The sequence below is a fragment of the Neodiprion fabricii genome, chromosome 2, assembly GCF_021155785.1.
Source record: "Neodiprion fabricii isolate iyNeoFabr1 chromosome 2, iyNeoFabr1.1, whole genome shotgun sequence".
NCBI classification, from domain to species: Eukaryota; Metazoa; Arthropoda; class Insecta; order Hymenoptera; family Diprionidae; genus Neodiprion; species Neodiprion fabricii.
The window spans coordinates 29970361-29990142 of NC_060240.1; the positions used below are offsets into that span (position 1 = coordinate 29970361).

The 19782-nt window shown below is 42.4% G+C and overlaps 1 protein-coding gene across 1 annotated transcript in view; it reads left to right on the top strand.

Moving 5' to 3' along the window:
• Window positions 1-19782, top strand: part of LOC124176468 (laminin subunit alpha-1-like) — a 155042-nt gene that overhangs the window by 100375 nt on the left and 34885 nt on the right. Inside the window, exons 7-17 of the mRNA XM_046557817.1 lie at window positions 5577-5819; window positions 8142-8372; window positions 11032-11268; window positions 12273-12434; window positions 12779-13075; window positions 13301-13558; window positions 13684-13934; window positions 14038-14284; window positions 15473-15699; window positions 16034-16221; window positions 16357-16638. Coding sequence (XP_046413773.1) covers window positions 5577-5819; window positions 8142-8372; window positions 11032-11268; window positions 12273-12434; window positions 12779-13075; window positions 13301-13558; window positions 13684-13934; window positions 14038-14284; window positions 15473-15699; window positions 16034-16221; window positions 16357-16638 — 2623 coding nt within the window. The remainder of the gene's footprint in view (window positions 1-5576; window positions 5820-8141; window positions 8373-11031; window positions 11269-12272; window positions 12435-12778; window positions 13076-13300; window positions 13559-13683; window positions 13935-14037; window positions 14285-15472; window positions 15700-16033; window positions 16222-16356; window positions 16639-19782) is intronic.

The window sequence follows — 19782 nt, forward strand, 5'->3', positions numbered from 1 at the left end:
TCCTTCCATCCATAAGCGTCACCCCGGCGTCTCCTGCGGCGAGACAATGGCGGAGGCGGGGGCGGGGGCGGAAAAAAGCCCACCACAAAGCACCCCACGCTCATCCTCATCGATATCGTCCGCGTGCATGTGTCGCTGTGCATTTTACTACACTGCGGGGATAGGTGAAGTATAAAGTGGCACACGAGTTGTCGTCATCGTCGTCGTTGTCGTCGTCTTATTCTTTTCTTCGAGGAATCAACGGACCAATGAACACGACCGGGTGTCGTTTCAACCTTACGAGAAGAAGACGAAGACGGTGAAGAAGAAGAGGCTACGTAACCGTAACCGCGGAGGATGGAAGAAGGTCTGATCCCGCAGAGTCGCCTCTGCAGTTAAAGACTCTTCGTTCTCTGCTACGAACATTCGCTCGCCCGCTCGTTAAGGCTTATAACGTCCTTTTCATTGCCTGAGAGAACGCGAGACCGAGAGAGAAGTAAAAGAGAGATAGAGAGAGAGAGAGAGGCCTTCAACCCGGTTTTGGGTGGTCCGTCAAGGTGTTTTCTCATCTGTGGTTTGGGCACCTTAACACTTCCTTGTTTTATTGTTTTACTCCATTTTATTTGTCAATTTTACCTTTCTCTTATTTTTTATTTTATTTTTTTTCCTCGCATTACTATCCTCCTTTCTTCGCGTTAAACGGGTTTACCGATTTCTAGATAGAATGGCTCGACAGCTGGTCAGATTTTTATTCTTTTCTTGTTCTCGCTTCATTTTCTTGGTAAATAGTTCCGGCAAGTATTTTTATTCTCGTTTGTTAGGTGGGTGGTCAGCGTTCATTCGAATTACAATTCGAAAGATCGTGCAAAAATCAGCTACCTTAAAGCCATCGACAATCGATTCGCCAGAGTAACTATAAAAAGCTGTACGAGAAATAGTGAAACCAGAATAACGACGTACGTTTCTCCTTCGTTTTGGATGTGAATTATCTCAAACCACCTACGGCCTAATCTGCTTTCCGCAGCTAGATTCTCAACCCTACTTGTAACGAAGAAGACTAACACGATCCTCCCGCCTTCCTGACTAATGTCATACAACAGCGGCAAAGTATAACACATAGTCGGAGCTTACATGTTCGTCCATACGTGTATCGTATGTGTTCGAGTTGCGTCTACGTGAAAGCTAAACGCAATAAAATCTCCACATATCTGTCGTACGAAATCGGTGTAGATCGCATACCTACGCCGCGTACGCGTAGGCACGTTGACTACCAGCAGCGAGATTCGTACATGTCTCACATGAGCTTCCAGTTGCTGCTTATTCCGCCGCTGTAGCCGTTAGCCGCGACTAGCGTACAACCGATGACGAGTCTATAAATACGAGAGATGTACCGCTCGCCACATCCAGAGCTTCGGAAGACTCATCCTCCCTTCATTCAAGCCTTCTCTCTGAGAAGAGAGAATTAAGACTTTGTCGTGCGGAATACTTTCATAGTGAAAATTTTGAAAAAAATGATTGATAGACAAATAAACCGCGATTCAACTTTGGTTTTTCACCCAGTTTTCCAAGTCACATGATTATTTTCTTCTTTTTTGTTTTTCGTTATTCTGATCGAATCACGTTGAATTAACAAGCCGATTTTCTGTTAAACAAATTGTCAACTGTGTGTATACGTATATTGAAAACATGCCATTACGTATGGCTGTGGTCGCGTTTATAGCGGTACTAATATCAATCCGTGTTGCTCCACTGTCAAGCCTGAGAGTGTCGTTGAGTAATGAAGAGATCTATCGGTCGTAAAGTATCCTTCTTCTCTTCCATTCGTTTAGTTTTTTACACTTTTGTCTGAACGTTTTTTCCTATACATATCTCGCCGTGTTTTTCCACCTTTGTTTTTACTCCTCCAATCTCTTCCTCCGTCTACTTCTCTCTAGCTCAATTCTTTCTCTCTTTTTCTCCGTTTAGTATATGGGAGTTAAAGGTTACATATACACGCGGATATACTTACACCGTACACGTGCGCAAGGTGTAAGGTGCGTATAGACGCACGCTTAACGTCTATACACCTACTAAATATAAATACAGGAAAAAAAAGAAGAAAAAAAATAACAAAAAATGAGTAAGAAATTGGGGGAGACGAAAGCGAAACGAGAGAACGACGTCGCGACGCGTCGCCTCTGGGAGACACGGCAGAATCACCACCACCAGTCATCCTGGTGTCGTCGGCGCCAGCTGGCGCCGTTTCAAGTCAGCCAGACGGCGCGGCGATGCGATACTCCGATCTTCGTTCTCATGCCCTCCTCTTCTTCCCACAGGGTGACGACCGTTGGTCACTACTTTCACCGGGAAATCAATTTTTAACGGCGCATGTACCAAAAGACGAGACGAGAAACGGACCGTTCGCACGGAAATGGAAGAGGAACATCCTTCATGGCACCATGAATGCGTACCGGGAGGTTGAAAAATGTGTATACCCGTCGCAGAAAATTTAACAATAATTTTTATCAACTACAGGAACAAAACATCGAAGTGATTCTTTGATATGGAGAAAATTCAAGAATGGATAAACGGAGGCGGAGAAAGATGAAGATGAAAAAGCTGTGCTTGATGCGGTCCGGAGGTAGCTCAGGGAGTTGAGTGGACCGACCGATGTGTATATACATACATATATACAAACGAATGTATACACAAGAGGAGGAGGACTTCTGTACGACGACGCAGACTTTTTCTTCACTTTTATCTTGTTTCCCTTCATATGTGCGGTCGGACATCTTCGCGTCAGAGGAGAAGATGGGTGTGCCAGATATAATAATAGTTATAATCTGGATGGTCGAGTCGCCCGGACTTCTGATTCGACTTGTAATAATCGACTGTGAAATTTAACCGAAGCGTGCCGAGATAATCCGATTATTATTTTATCCCCGCCGATGTCAAACCCCAAGGATTAAATTACACACGCGGTTGTTGAGAGTCCCTTGCGCGGACAGGATCGAGAATATCAAAGTAAAGTTAAAAATCGGTATCGTTGACAAGCGTTACGCGTGTAAGAGTATCGCATTTTTTTCTTCCTTTACTCGCTTGTCTCCTTCTTGGATTTAAAACGTCTCTGTTTTCCCTCCTTTCTCCATTGTCGTTCGACCAACAGCGGCGTGCTCCACTTTGCCCTCGTGTATCAGGAGGAGCCGGAGTTTCTCACGAGTCAAATTCCTGTTAAGGAAATACCTGTGCACGAGCTCGAAGAGCACCAAGGAAGGCCGCTATAAGGGTGGCTACTAATAAATTACCATTGGGTATCCTCTCTATCTTTGCTACCGTAAAAGGCAACGCGCTGAATCTCCGGCTCCGCAAACCTCAGAAGCACTCCTTGCGATTCCCGTCGCCGTCTCTCCTGTCCTCTCGTAAGCGATTTCTCCTTTTTGCATCGCGTTATTTATACATATTTAAGATTCTTTACCCATTCACGAATTCTCTAATTGATTGGCTAATCGTGAACGGTATTATTTTCGCCACCGTGATCGGTAAAAAATCGTGAACGCGGACGTTGGTCGAATCCTTTTAGGGGCTGTACCTTGTAATCCAAGTTGTGCTAGACGCAAGATCGCATCGTGTGAAAAAGTAATTCGTTACGCTATTGCTCGTTGTAGTTAGGTAACGTCCTCCTCTCATCGGCTTTCGATTAAAATCTAATGCGTCTGGTCTGCACTCGTTTATACAGTCGGTCATTGGCCGGTACCGTAAAAAATTGGAGGAAAATTTTAGCAGTTACCGGGAATTCCGTTCGAATGAAACATACGTTTCGACGGAACAACAACCTGTCAGTCACGCGGACGAACGTGAGCTGGTCTTTTTGAATCATTAGACCCAGGAGCTGCTGTTGCTTCTGCTGCTGCTATGGTCCTCTTCCTCCAACGGCGTCGCGGGTTTCTCAGAGAGATGAACAGAACGCACGGCCGTATTTAGAATGGAATGATGATTGCCCCCACGATCCGAGGGAACTCGCCAAAGTAACCGCGCGGCGCGGTGCCGGTTTCTTCTCTTCACAAGGGAAGAAGAGAAGGAGGTGGAGGGAGGACGACGACGACTACGGAGGACGTTGAGGGAACGTTTTTTCACCGCTAAATAACTCGAAAGGAAATATAACCTCCTGGGACTGCCAAACAAAGCGGACTCTCACTCCATGCTGCCCGGGTCATCGGCAAATCCGCACCGGTTTTTCAACCGCTTCCGTGTGGGCACAAAAACTACAACGATTCCCGAAAGCACCACTTTTCGCAACAGGCTTTTCGAGAGTCTAGTATTCTCTAGTATTCTCAAATTCAGATTAACCAGCAACCTTATCAGTTTCAGCTTTCGAAACCTCTATCGGTACAATAAGTTCCGAATGACAGTGGTACCAATAATTACTCCGAATCTCACAACGAAGGATACTCGAAACTCGATGGTCGACAGTCATGTACGAACCAATCTTCACCCTCCGCCGATGGATGAAGAAGTGACAGGATATTCCTTTGTTGTTAACTGAACTGATGGGTTTTGCATCCGGATCCCGAAAGCTCGAAATACCCGTGGCTAAGTAAGACCAGAGCTGGTCTTCCTTGACGGGATAAGGAATCGTGTGAAGTATTAACGTTAGCGGTGAAAGGAGCTTCTAGATATTGTATGTATAGTGCAGCGGTAGCTGAGCCGTACCGCGGGGGCTGAAAATGCGCTTCCTAGCACAAATATTTACGTAGGACGCACGTGCTGGACTGGCTTAGGTCGCGCTACACCCACCGAGACGGTGTTTTCGTGGCTTGTTTTATTCCTGGAGTGTCTCATCGGCTTTCCTTCTCCTCCTCCTCTTCCTCCTCTTCCTCTTCCTCTTCCTCGGTCTCGGGGATGCCGGGGTTTATCACCTCCTCGCCACCATTAAACGTTGTCGGAGGTTAGTCGCCGACTTTCGTCACGGAGTTCCTCGATACCTACAACCTATGTACTTGGGACATTCAGCCATTGGGTCCTCTCGCCACTAGCTTCGTTGTCTTCTTCACTTCGATCTCGAGTCTTCGACGCGCAGCCCTCGAGACTTCGGAGTCGTGAGACGACGTGTCTCCACATGTTTCAGCCCCTCTCCTTCTCCCTTTCTATCCCCTTCGCTCTCCTCTTCCATGTAAGGACATGTCCAACTCTCCGCCAAACTGCGTCTCGATTAGAAACCGCCTCCAATTATTTGTCGATTGTTCCTTTTCGGGGATTAGATGTACCTGCCGTGTTCAACCATCGATCCGAACCTCCTGCATGTCTCTGAATCTTTATTTCTCTACGGTTTTTGGCAGTCCGTAGTACCGTCCGTGACATGAGATATGCGCTGTCTTGTACCTGCAGATCATTGCCGTTATTGCGATATTATGACGGGGTTGTGGGGGGGGGGGGGGGGGGGGTATTTCCAAAAGAGGCCATGCATCTTGTCTCCGCGTCTCATTACTCCGGAAAAAAAAAAACGACTGGACTTCACGACGGTCTTCAATTTCTTCTGCCCCCGCATTTGTTCTTCGTTCCTTGACTCCCAGTCTAATATTTCACCGTCGTTTCATTTCTCTCTCTCTCTCTGTTTACAGGTGTACCAGATAGCGTACGTGATCGTGAAGGCTGGTTATTCGCCGCTTCCGGCGGCCTGGATCCTGGAGCGATCTTTGGACGGGAGTAATTTCTTTCCCTGGCAGTACTACGCCCCCACAGACGAGGAATGCTGGACCCGATACTCGGTGCCTCCGGTTACAGGGAAACCGACCTACGTCAGCGATACCGAAGTCGTCTGCACCAGCTCGTACTATCGGCCAACGCCCATGGAGAACGGCGCGGTATTCTTAAACTTATTATCGCCATCACCATTATCGTCATCGTCATCGTCGTCGTCATTTCCTCCTTTGTCTTTTACACATTCTTAGTCTTCCGCGCATTCGTCGTCAAACTCGCGTCTCCGTTTTAGGTACGTCGAATTATAATTGAGACGATTCTGTGCGTTGATACCCGATTAGCAGCGCTTTCGGCGTCTTGCCTTACTCGGTCTCCGGTACCTACCTCTATACAGGTACACGTTTTCGACATGGGTGGACCCAATTGCCTTTGTGCGAGTCCCCGCAGTGCCGTTATACTACCTGCCTGACTGCCCGCGCAATTATTTAAATTGCCTGCAACATAAATCTTGGATCATTTTTTTCAATCGGATGTTATTAAACCCTCGTTTAACCCGGCGTATAACGAGGCTTCTATACTCAAGTGGTATGTGAAGTTAATAATCGCATTTAATTAAGTACTTCGATCGTTTGGATGTCATTTATTCTTCTTTTAATATTCTTAAATCGACGTCAACGACTTTTCCTTTTCTTTAGCTTTCTTTTATTACTTTTACACTGCGAAAAAAAATAAATAAACGTGCGGGGGGTAAATAAACTGGAATTCCCGATTGATGGAGAGGCCTAAATATCGAATTTTCAAAGGCGTATAAATTTAACGCGTAGAGTTAATAAAATGCAGAAAGTCCAAGTAGAGAAAATTCAACAAGTAGAGAGTCAAAATACAGAATGGTTAAAATATTAAATCTGTACACGATCCTATATCATCTTTCACTATTCATTTCACTATTCCTTGTATAGTATTTGAAAAACTTGCGAGGTTTGATTAAATTTGTTTTTTTTTTTTTTAATGAAAACTGATAGTATATCACGCCGTGTCGGAAGCGTGAGAAGCATAAGAAGTATATACGCACTTGCAATATCTCAAAGAAAACTGTCCAGATTGCTACAGATACCGTAGAAGGATATAGCCATAACCGACTGCAAAGTAGTTGCAGTGTACTCGGTATAAAGAAGTACAAGGAACTTCTTTCTCCCATTCTTACCGTAGTCGTTTATTTATACACAAGAGGAGATATATATTTTCAATATGTCTTCCATTCTTTTTCTCTCTTGTTAATATGGAATCTCGTCGAATCCGCGTCTCTTATTTTTAATCGCATGAAGAAACAAATTGACGATGAAGGAAAGGCGCGCGCACCGCACGCGCTTAATCTTGTTTGCGGCGCTGCATATGGCACGGGCCATAATAATACTACAAGTTAAATACCAACCAACGAGGGTTTTAATTACGGCAGTGATGCTGCTGCTGCACGAACTCTGGGAAAAGGAACAATTATCGTGTCGTCGTCCCACCGTAGCTTGCCTGCCTTCCCTTCGCATCGCATCGCATCGCATCGCATCGCATCGCATTGCATTGCGCGCCATTGCCGTGAGATAGAGAACGAGAATATAAGAGAGCGCATCTCGCACGTACGTGTGTACGATGTACGTATGCATGCACGTATACGTGTAGGTGTACGTGCGGCAGGCGGTGGAGCAGCGGATCCTCTTGCGCATGGGGCGCGCGACGAGTAAACGATCCAAAAAACGAGCGACACTCGCTTCCGTAAATGGCCCTTCTTGCCGTTGGCCATTCCCATTGGCTGCACTCTCCCTAGTCAGGTATATGCCCTGAACTTGAAGCCAGTTAAGATACTCGCTAAGATTTTGTACCCGTGTACAAAAAAATTAACTCTCAACACCGCGGGACGAACTTACGCGTACATACGTGTATATGCGGTGCGGTTTATGCATATATGTATACGTATATGTATATACCTATGTATAGGTATACGCATCCGTCAACTTATATGGGTATCAACGCTCATCGATGTTCGCGAGCGATTATTACGCATGTATACTTCGCGTGTTGGCTCAAGATTGATACGGACAAGCCTTTTCTAATTTGCGAAATTGATAGAACTGGCCGAGGTGATTCTTTATCATTTGCAAAGATATCTACAATAGAATCCTGTTATATAAGAAATTTTCAAAATTCCTCGTTTAAAATTGTCAGTGTTAATCGCGAATAATGTTCCAAAGTTGCTTTCACGTCTTGTGCATTTTTGTCGAATTATTGAAACACGTCAAATTCAATTTTTTACAGTTTTAGAATTTGCGCAATTATGATTCAGAAAATTTTTGAACGTTGCGTATCAAGTCAGACTGCTCAGGCTTGACTCTACGAGAAAAGAATATCAATGATCCAAATTTTTCATCTACTCTCCCTGCCGCGTATTCATCTATGATTTCATCAATCCTGTGTGTTTTCTTGCAAATTCTCAGATTCACACGTATCTCATAAACGGTCGGCCTGGCGCTCTGAACCACAGTTCAGAGCTCGAAGAGTTCACGCAAGCTCGGTTCGTCCGGCTAAGATTTCAGGGATTGAGGCCAATGGGCGAAACAATCGTCGATAAACGGAGGGGCTTTTATTCTATCAAGGAGATCAACATCGGTGGACACTGTCTTTGTTCTGGTCACGCTTCTCAATGTCGCTACAGCGTCCATCATAGGGTGAGTTGGAAATGATTTATAACATTTGTATCGATGATTTGAAATTTTATCTTACCATCAAGCATGAAATGCATAGAAAGTAATAAAATTTACCATGTTATTTACCGTACCGCTAAATTTGGTATAAGTTATAACCAGATTCGAATGTTATGTACGCTCACAAAAATTGAGTACAAACTTAAAAGTCTGAATTTCTTTTCCTGAGATTTCGAGAAACCACCGTCATAAATTTTGGAGGATGCGAGATGTATTCGCCGTTTCTGCTCAAGTAAAACGTATAATAAAGCAATTAGTTAGCATCGCATTTTTCGATGACACCGTTCCGCCCCTTATATGCGGGTACGCAGACCGAATAAGACACTAAAGTGGTCCCAACCGAATCGGTCTAATTCCTACCAGTTCTTTGGCCGATTCCTCTGCAGTACGTTTCGCTTCGTGTCGGCTTGCGATTCGCAGCTGCGCCGCTTTGCGAAAACCAAACGAATCGCGTTCTTTGATAATACTCACGAAGAAAATAAATAGCGATGGAATTTTTATTTCGATGGAAAAATCTTAATGCAAGGACTTGATACTCGATTAAATGAGCAATTCTTTGATCCTTGTTTATGATCAATGGTAAAAGTTTGTGTTTCGGATTGGATTGGAAAAAACTCCAATTTCTTCAATGGAGAACGGCCCAAAGTTTACATGTAAATTTAAAATCAATTCGACAATATCGGTTATAGTATAAATATGCAATTCTAGTGCCAATTTACAGTTCAATTTACGGTATAAAAATCTTGACTTTATTACAGCTGCGTGAATTGACAATTTCAGATTTAAGAAAATGTGCAAATTTTTCATTCCTATTTCATTTCTTGAAAAAATTTATTCCCTCTATTGAATAGAATTTCAAAAAAAAGGAGTGATTTATGGTGAAAAATATCAAACAGTTAAAAAAGTGACAACAATTTGATCGAATCGATGAGTCCTGATTCTATTTTCTCCATTCGGCAATGTTTGTCACCTTAAATTAAATTGTCACTCATTCGTTGTGATTGAGCCATAATATCGAGATGTTTGAGATGCTCGTTGACACTCCTCTGTGCCGAGGTGAGATCGAAATGCGCCCTATGCTCTTAGGAGGATATATTATTCGATTCAAAAGAGGGCCGAAAAGAAGAGTCGATGATCTCCAAACCCATTGTACCGCCAAAAAATCGTTCAATTACCGGTCGCGTCGCCAAAAGTCGATTATAATCCGGAGCGTATCTTCGTGGATCATCGCCTTTTGCGCCCGAAGCTCAAGAGCCGATCTTCGGTCTAAAAAGCGCTTAGAAACGATCGCTGATGCCGCTGCGCGGAATTCGATTCAACGTGAATATTTATGCACGCCTCTGCATAATTTTATTTTCCGATACACATATCGTGCGAAATCTTCGTCATATATTACGTTCGATGTACGTATAAGGCATAACGACGCGCATTATATGAAAATCTCGAGGAGAATAATCATCTCCGCTGTAGAATCGAACCACGGTGATCGGTATTAACCCTCTAACCGCAAACTTCAGACCGCAGACGAGACGTTGTATAAACGACTGAATTACGTTGGGGAATTCGAGACTTCGTCCCCTCTATTATTTTTATTCAACTGTTTTTTTTTTTCTTATCTGGTCTTCACGATAAGATTTTTCAAAGCATGCTCCAAGTGCATCGCAAGCAATTGTTGATTGGAATATTTCTACACAAATTATCCGATCCTCGTAAACAACGAATTTGGTTAAAAACTTTGAGTACAAATCGATGAATGAAGAATCAGGTATACAATCATTTATTTGATTGAAATTCCAAAACCGTTAGTAGAACGAGGAAATCTTGATTTCCTTCGAACAAATTTTTTTAAGACGAAGATTTGTGGTTACTGTAAAATTTACCGGCAACATAACCCTTGGCTGTCGTGCTGAGTGGCCATTTGTGGCATCGAGTGCAATACCGAAACTGCGCCCATTGGTAGAAGCCAAATATCCGTAACCACAATGCAAGCTGCGATATTCGGCATAAGACGGTGGTGGAAATAAAAATTATTCTTAGAACGTTCCGATTTATTATGAGAGGATGTAAATTTTTCTTGTGCTGTTCTTGGCGGTTTGCTTATAGAGTTTAACGTTTCTTCGACCACAAAAGCCACACGCAGATGCCGGGGACCTTCCAATCCAGGCTTGCTTTAATGGCTGCAGTTTTAGGATACGTCATTCTAAACTGTACAACAGCGTCAGAGAAATTTAAACAAATCCTATACGTTGAAACGAACTTTGAAGAACGTGGTTCACGCTATAACGCAATCAGAATTCTATAATATCAACTTTATAACTGAACGGTTACTTCACGGTACATGCACATAGTCCGGAAACTAAACGAAACGAAAATATTTGATACTTTAGAAGGTTCCATATACGAAATTTCAAAAACTGAAAAATCAACTGCTGAAAATATAAAACATACGACACTTGGAGAAGTTTTGCTTCGGGTGAGGTGGAACTATAATTATGTAGCGTGAATTTACAGCTCGAGCACCAGCTTCTTGTATGAAATAGTTTACCTCGTCGAATTCTGAAAGACTGGCTTTCAGAGTATCTACAAACGAAGATTTGACCGTGAACTTGTGATCGGTTTTCAGCGCCAGGAATGCGAATGTGAACGTCACACGTGCGGCGAACGATGCAACAAATGCTGCCCGATTTATAACCAAGTACCTTGGAGGCCGGGTACAAGTGGAAGAGGGTTTCACTGTGAGAAATGCAATTGCCACGGTCACGCGACGGCCTGTATGTACGATCCAGAAGTAGCTAATCAAAGGTCCTCTCTCGATATCCGTGACAAGTACCGGGGCGGAGGCGTATGCCTAAACTGCACGGTAATTATCCCTTCTTCAACTACGTAGCACCGATGTCTGCCGGTAGTTTTTAACCGTCAAATTGAGAAATCGTTGCAAGCAGGGGAAGCCGGGGCAATACGAACCTCTGGCGGAGCTATGGTTGCGTTTTGATTACTGTACCTCAGGGTTGTTGGCTGAAAGTATCAGGGACAAATCGGACTCCAAAATTATGAAAAGAGAAAAGTCGTGGGGAAAATTTTCGATATGCGTTACATAAATAAATCGGCGAAAATTTGAATAACGAAAACTAAAAATGATGAACGATTCGAGAAAAGGTTTTACGTCTAGAATTAATGTCCGATATAATTAAACTCTGGTGTTTTTCAGCTGGTTCTAATGTTTTTGGGTTTATTTTGCTCACCATTCAGATCCTCAGATGTAGTTTGAGACGTTTTTCTCACAGTTTGTGGGAATCCGCTCAGCGAGCAAACTGACAATGAGCTCAAAAACTGAAGAATAGTACGAAACGCACCAAAGTTTTATTATTTGAAACGTTTCAGTTATAAAACTTTTCCCCAAATCGTCGACTTTTTAGCTTGTGCTATTTAATTAGCTCCTGATTATTCCTGTCTCACAGTAGAGACGCTGTTTTATTCGTGTTTCCTATATGAACGGTGCAAATAACATTGTCCTGTAAATTTTTGAAGCAATTTTTTCCCTATTTCTCAACCGCCGATCCATCCTCAAAATCATCTTATAGCGCACACCCCGTAAATTTCCGCTTTCGTTGCTGCGTACAGTAAAAGTTCCAAACGCAGAACCTCGAAATAATGAAGATTGCTCTGCAATTAGAAGTACGGCGATGGATTAATATTTTGGCAACCGTACACTCACCGCAAAGAGATGACTCAACGCCGTGGCAATACGCCTGTTTAATTATAATGCAATAACAACAGAGAGGACATCGCGTTGCCCCGAGTTCCCCTAGTTACACGAAACACTTTCTTTTCCCTCTTTCTCTCTCTCTCTATCACTCTCATCAGGAACACACGACAGGAATAAACTGCGAGAAGTGTCAAGTCGGCTACTACAGACCCAACGGAGTCCTCCCCAACGCCTCTGAGCCCTGCCTTCCATGCACTTGCGACCTCCGCGGAAGCACAGGATTCTGCACACCCGACGACTCCTTCACGCGCATCGGCAAGGTACCTTCACCGAGAGAAATTTTTCGTTCCGGTTACCGCTCAGTCCTTAACTATTTTTATTTTGAATAAATTTTATTTTTTAATAAATTGACGTTAAAGCCTTGTTTAACTATAAAAGTAGAGTAAACCTCAGAAACTGATTCAGCGTTGCAATAACCAAGAAAGGATCGACGATAGCGCAAGATGGTTACGCGTACCTCGTTTTCCGTAATTCCAACAATATTCAAACAGTTTTTTTAACAATACCTGTTTTACTGAATTCTTCTAGCTACTGTAACAAATAAAATTTTTCTCGATGTTACACTTTTATTACTAACCGAAAACTCTTATGGTCTGCTTATCAGGTAGCAGGTGCCTGCGAGTGCAAGCCTGGATACTCGGGGTACAAGTGTGACCAGTGTGCCGCCGGGTACCGTCAATTTCCGGACTGCATGCCTTGCCCTTGCGACTCACGCGGCGTTCTTCCATCCCACGATTGCGAGGGCGATTGCCTATGCAAGGCGAACGTCGCTAGGGAATTTTGCAGTTTTTGCAAACCCGGGTACTTCGCTCTGACGCGTGAAAACGAGGACGGTTGTCTTCCATGCATTTGCTCCGGCCTCACTCGAGAATGCTCTGACGCAAGATTGACATTCGGCATGGTGAATTATATATATATGTATATAGATATATGTATATTATACATGTATTTTTTTGTTTCGTCATTTGATGTTGAACTTCAGCCCTCATGATCTTCATCGGGGAATGGATATCATACTCGTGAATATCGGAATCGAAGCCTGATCAATTTCGCGGTGGAGATCATAATCTTTTTTTGTATTTTACCATGTGCGAATCAGTTCTGACTATCACCTTGACAATTATAGCTGTCAACACGCGAGGGTTGGCTGGTCAGCGACATGAACGCATCGCGTGTTGTTTTCCCGGAAATAGAGCCGGAAAGCGGTTCTCTGGTCTTTGATCCCTCGAGTCTAGATTACACTCCTTACTGGTTGGCGCCGAAGGTGTATGGAGGTAATAGACTCACGTCTTACGGCAGCAATATCACCTTCACTGTTACCTGGATCGTGATGCGCGGTGATAGCAGCGGCAAACCGACTATCGAGCCGGACGTTATCCTGATCGTAAGTATGGGAGAAAAATTTTTCATCCTTCTTGTCTTTCATGCTATAAGAAGAAAGAACGAACGATACGTCTATCACGTGTTCCTTTTCCAATAATTTCTTCCTGTCCCGCAATTGGACATCAGGGTGGTAACGGAATGCAAATTGCTTACGGAGAAGAGCGGTACTCGGGTCAGGATGCGATGATATCGGTGCCTCTTGGCGAACGGGGCTGGTACCACGTCAAGGAAGAAGTTCGCAACAACATACCCCACAGATTGAGGAAGACCGAATATCGCGGTGATCCGGTGACAAGGTCTCAGATGCTTCGAGTATTGGCGGACCTTGAGCGAGTTATGATAAGGGCGCGATATCACACGGAGCAAATCGAGGGACGGTGGGTATTGTTCTACATCCTGGCCTCCCTAACACCCCCGAATCTTCTCCGTTTTTCATCATACGCACATGCCTTTGTTCTTGGACGAATTCGCCCACTGCAGACTTTCCGAGGTGATACTCACAACGGCGGAACTCAGCGATTCTTCGGCTGATAACGAGGGCAGCACTCTTGTCGAAATGTGCAATTGTCCTGCAGGGTATGCAGGATTATCCTGCGAAAGGTGCGCTTGGGGCTACGTGAGCGAACCTGCCAACGCTTCCGATCATCTGGATCGATCTGAAAAGTGCGTCAAGTGCGATTGCAACGGTCACGCCGCCACCTGCGATCTTCGCATGGGTGAATGTGGGGTGAGTGATTCGTTATTGTTGTTGTTTTTTTGCTCATTTATTCATCTATATATTTATTGCCCGTTCACTTTTGTTTTTTTTAAATATTTTCGTTTCGAAAGGTTCACGAAAGTCATGAAAAAACGTTCTCAACAATTGATGCATATATTTTTTTCTGCATTTTCTTTTCTTCTTGCCTATTTTCTAATTCCTTTTCAAGTTTGATTTCGTTAACGAACGAAGCAAATAGCAGGCGGTTGATTTCTTGGTAGTGTAATACCAACAAAATTGTCGGTAGTGATTTCTCAGTGAATTAGAGAATTTTAAAACTGGCAAAGTTCATGATTTGATCTATACTTTTATTCGTTCGATTATTTATTATTGTTCATAATTTCATTGTTATCCCAATCTTGCATTTTTTTTTTCACTTTCAAGAAGTCTCATTAAATTACTCATGTTCCAAAAGTTACCCGGCAAAACGAGTTGCACCGAGTGAAACAGAAAGAAACGGAAAAGGAATAAACCTGATTTACCCGTTCCGGCAGACGAACCGTTTTGAATTCGAACCTCGAGTTACCTTCCAAGTTTCACATGAAATATCATTGAATTTATTTTTATTACATAACTATAACAACACCATCATGGTTTTTGCAAAAGTAAAAAGTAGATTCGGTGATTTTTTCGTGTATTGTTTAAGGCAAACCCTTTTCACTTGTTGCAAATCACAACGTCAGTCGGTAACTTCCCAGCTGACTTTCCAAGAGTCTACCTTACCGAAGGCCGGTCAATTCACGCAAGACGGCAATTGATCGCTGAGAATAATATAGATCGCGTTTTCCACGTCCTCCTACCGTTGCTAACTTGAAATTGTAATAGACAGTTGAAATGGACTTTTAATTTTTGACAATAATAAAAATTTTTCATATCAGTACGTTTGTTAATTATTCCTACCGATCTAATTTCTCTCTGAAACATAAAAACATAAAAACAAAAAATAAGAATTACCATTTTTTAAATTCAAAATCATATAGAAACTGTATCAGATAGAAAAAAAGAAAAAAATTATAAATACTCAATAAGATCTGCTAATTTCATGACGAGCTAAACAACTGTATTCAACATTGCTATTTGTCGAAAGGAATTTAAATATGTTTTATCGATCGTTATCGTGAGGGTTTGAAAATTCTGATTCATACGATCGTTCCTCAGGTCTGTGAACACAATACAGTGGGTCCAAAGTGTGACCGTTGTGCAGCAGGATACTACGGTGATCCTAGCCAAGGAACTTCCGACGATTGCAAGAAGTGCTCGTGCCCTCTTGGCGTCGAGTCAAATAACTTTAGCCCCAGTTGCCAACTTGAAGACCCGGACAATCCGAACGGCGGATACGTTTGCACTCAGTGCCCAAAGGGATACACCGGCGATCACTGCGAAAGGTAAATAAAATAAAAATCAATCGCGATGCACCATTGAATGAAACTGATTTATTATTTGATCTAGAAAGTTTGAAGGAAATTATTCTTTGATCGTTATATTATAATGTGAAACAATAGAAAAAAATGTGCCATTTTTATTTTCTATGTGCTGGTTCGTAGTTTTTTTCCATTGATTCGTCGTATTTCTGGTAGATATATCGTATATTTGGAAATTAAATTTATTTTCAACACCGTTTTACCACCAAAGAAAAAGTTTGACATTTAAATAAGGATGGAAAGGAGTAAATTAAATCAGGTTTGTCACTCTCCACGTTGTTTAATTGTTCCAATACAGCTGCGACGTCGGTTACTTTGGATCGCCAACAATCCCAGGAAAAATCTGCGAGCCATGTTCCTGCAACGGAGGCGTGTGCGATCAAGAGACAGGAAGGTGTCTGGAATGCCGCGGAAATACGGAAGGGTGGAAATGCGACAGATGCAAAAAAATGCACTACGGAGATCCGTTGGAGCCGAATTGCAAGGGTGAGAATTTACTTACAATTGATTTAAAAAATTAAAATTAACTCGATAACAATTAACTTGATGTCAAATCTTTATGTCAGTTTCTTTATCCACATTTACGAAAATGCAATATCTTATCCCCTTCTTGTTTTCAAGCCTGCGACTGTGATCCCTTGGGAAGTTTGTCCCTTCACTGCGACTCCAACGACGGGCAGTGTCTCTGCAAGCCTTTGTTCATCGGGAGAACTTGCTCGAGGTGCATCGAGGGCTTTGGAAACGTTACCGCTGGCTGCGTTGAGTGCAATTGCGGAGAGGGAGCGGCCAGAATCGAATGCGATGCCGTTACCGGTCAGTGTCAATGTCTCCAAGGTGTTGCCGGCCAACTCTGCGACCGCTGCGATTTCGATCATTACGGACTCAACGCGGAGGGCTGTCTGGGTAAGTGAATACACGCAACGGATTTACAATTGTTCGGAAAGGGGGCCTCATTCTCTCTAGATTTTTGCGGTATACCGTTTTTCAGCTTCTCCTCCTTACGATAGACATCGACCAATCGGAAACAGGTCAGGTCGGGGGATAGGTTGAACGATTAATCGAAAAACTATTAGGTCGAAAGACGGATTAATCGATGAATCGAAAAAATTATTGATTGAAAGAGTGGATTGAGTGGTTTGAGAGATTCTATTTATCGATGAATCGAAATGCGATTATTTGAAGCAGTTGATTAACCGATTAATCGGAACGAAACGAAAGAATAATTAAAGGGTTCGAATAATTGGTTCATCGAAGAAGCGATTAATCGAAAACACAATTATTGAAACGTCCGATTGATCGATTGATAAAAATAAACTATCACCGGAAATTATATTATATTATGAAAACGGTCAATCAATTATTGACCAAAACAATTAATCGATGTCTACGACGAATCGGGTAATCGCGCAGTCCCATTAGAAACTTAGGTCGATAATCTCGTGTTTCCCGTCAAGGGAAAATTTTTGCTGTTTAAGTAAAATCGACTTCGATACTCGGGGCGCGCCTTAAGTAACCGGAGCTTTCTGGTGTGGCGGAAGTTTATTGCCCCGGGATAGCAGAAGTCGCGAATTCCTATATCGGATTATCATCGTCGACAATCGACGCTGTCCAACGTGAGATACGAAGGCGTTTGAGAATCTTTCTTTTTTCTAGTCACCGTACCGCTCTGCAGGCACGCGATTCTCGCGCCTAACGACCTCGCCGAGTTAAACTTATGCGCGGGATAACAATTCACCGGCTACACGACAAGACGGAAATTACGAGAAATTCTATTTGAAACGCCATTTCGCTGTACAGAAATATTTATTCACCGAAAGTGTTTTATAAATATCTGCGTCAATATAAAATATAAGAATGTTCATCGTCTATCATGATTCAGGGAAAAAAGGGGTAAAAGCTTTATCTGAGGAAATGGGAAAAAGAAATCGTGAATAGATTTATACTTTGTCATAAAATTCAGAGCAGGGCTTATTTCATTGCGCCAGGCTTCAATGTGCGATATATCTTCTCTGATTTTGATTTCTTATCAAGGCTGCGACGTTATGTACAACTTTTTTGTTCATTAGTAAACTGTTTAAGGTCAACTTTGACCTCTTTTATTACGTTATGCATGGAATTGATCGCATTTAACGAGAGTACGAGACTAACAAGAGAGAGAAAAGAAAGATATCACCAAAACACGGAAGTTATTAAAAGTTTACACAAATTTATCAACTTGCAATTGATTTCGCTACGGCAAGGCAATTTCTGAAAATAAAAAAATAAAACGCATCGCAATTGAGGTCAAATTCCTGCAGTAACTCTCGCGCTAGTAACTAATAAATATATACCGGTAACGTAACGTACACTTACAATTAAACCGGCATTTATCTTCGATCAAGTTAGTGTTACGACTTGAGCCCCGTAGCCAAGCCGATCTCAGTTTCTACGCTGCAGCGGTATCAGCGTATATAATGTACCGTAGTTGGAGTTTGTTCCGGTTATATATCACCCGACACAAACAGACCCACGCACAAACACTCAGGCACGCATTTAATGATAATATAAGCCAAATGATTATTATACCAGGTGTGAAACACCTAGTTAACGCCTAATTGAATCCGCGCGGTGCACCTATACCGCAATTATATCGAATAAATTAACTCCGCGTGAGAAGACGAAGAGTTTTATATACTTAATTATCGATACTGTATCCACGTGCGTGCAACCTAATCGTTGGGAATAGCATGACTCGAGATAAAAGTTCCGTAATCAATTAATTGCAATTAACTATAGTCAAGTGGTCTTGTTTCTTCCTTATCTCACTTTTTATACTCATTATTTGATTGTGATCGAATTACATCAGGAGAGGAAAAAAATTCAAAAAAAAAATTCTGAATTCGGTCGAATTACGAAACTTTGATTGTAGATCTACTTTGGATTATCAGCTTAAAAATCTGAATGCAGAGTGTGAATAATTGCAAAATCTTATACCTGCAACTTTCCATAATAAGTATTTGGTAGGTGCTGCAGCTGTTGCATGAGTTTTTCTTATTCTTGTACCATATTTTGTTTTTATCTTTTAAATTTCTAAAAAAATTCCTCATGTTTTTTTCTCTCTTCTAAAATCTTCACGATTTATATTTAGCCTCGTGTGTCTTCGCGCGTGTTCGGTAACAACGTGATGTGCAGCTTTTGATAGGCGCGATGTAAAGCTTGTAACGATTAGACCTGTAGGTTGGTAATCTCTTGTTTGAGCACGCTGCATTCACGCACCTTCATGGACCGTCGAGCGGAAGAAGGAACGATATATTATATACAAAAACGGAGAAGAAGAAAAAATAACGAGAGCGAGTGATACAGAGAGAGAGAGAGAGAGAAAACGATCGCACACCTTTAAACTTACATGCATTATACGCGCCCTGTTGTATTTATTACTTAAGCTTCGGGTATTAGGTCAGGCGCTTAGCTGTGCTGTGGAAATTAATCAGCAAATTTATCTCTCTAATTGCTTTCTCGCTCTAAATTATATGACTTGGCACACGGCCGTGTTTTACGTTTAATAAATAATCAGGAATCTGGGTCAGCACGATGTAGACAAAAGTACAGGAAAGAAAAATTTTTAAACGTGGATGCATAGCGTTCGAAAATTATTACCTTTTGCGTAGAAAAAAAAATCGTCGAATCTGGTATTAACTGGCGTTAAATTCAAGTTGTCAGCGGTAAAAGAGTCACGTATATACGGTCCACATGTGGGCATATGTACGGTATATACGCGCACGCTTGCATCAGGCTTCCGGCAGTTTCACCTCATCGCCAATCCGGCTCGATATGATTTACCGCGTGGTCGATAATCCGCTATGCAAATTAGCCACGTCGCACGATGCACTTGATAAATACCAGGAAATAAAAAGACAAAATGGATCAACAGCATGAAACCGAATAGGCGACATACCTTTTTCACTCGTGTGCAATATCTGCGGTTTAAATTCAGTACAGGATTACTAAACTCAAATCAAAAACGCAATTCTGAAAATTGGCCACCGAACTTCGTTGTACAGGATAAAT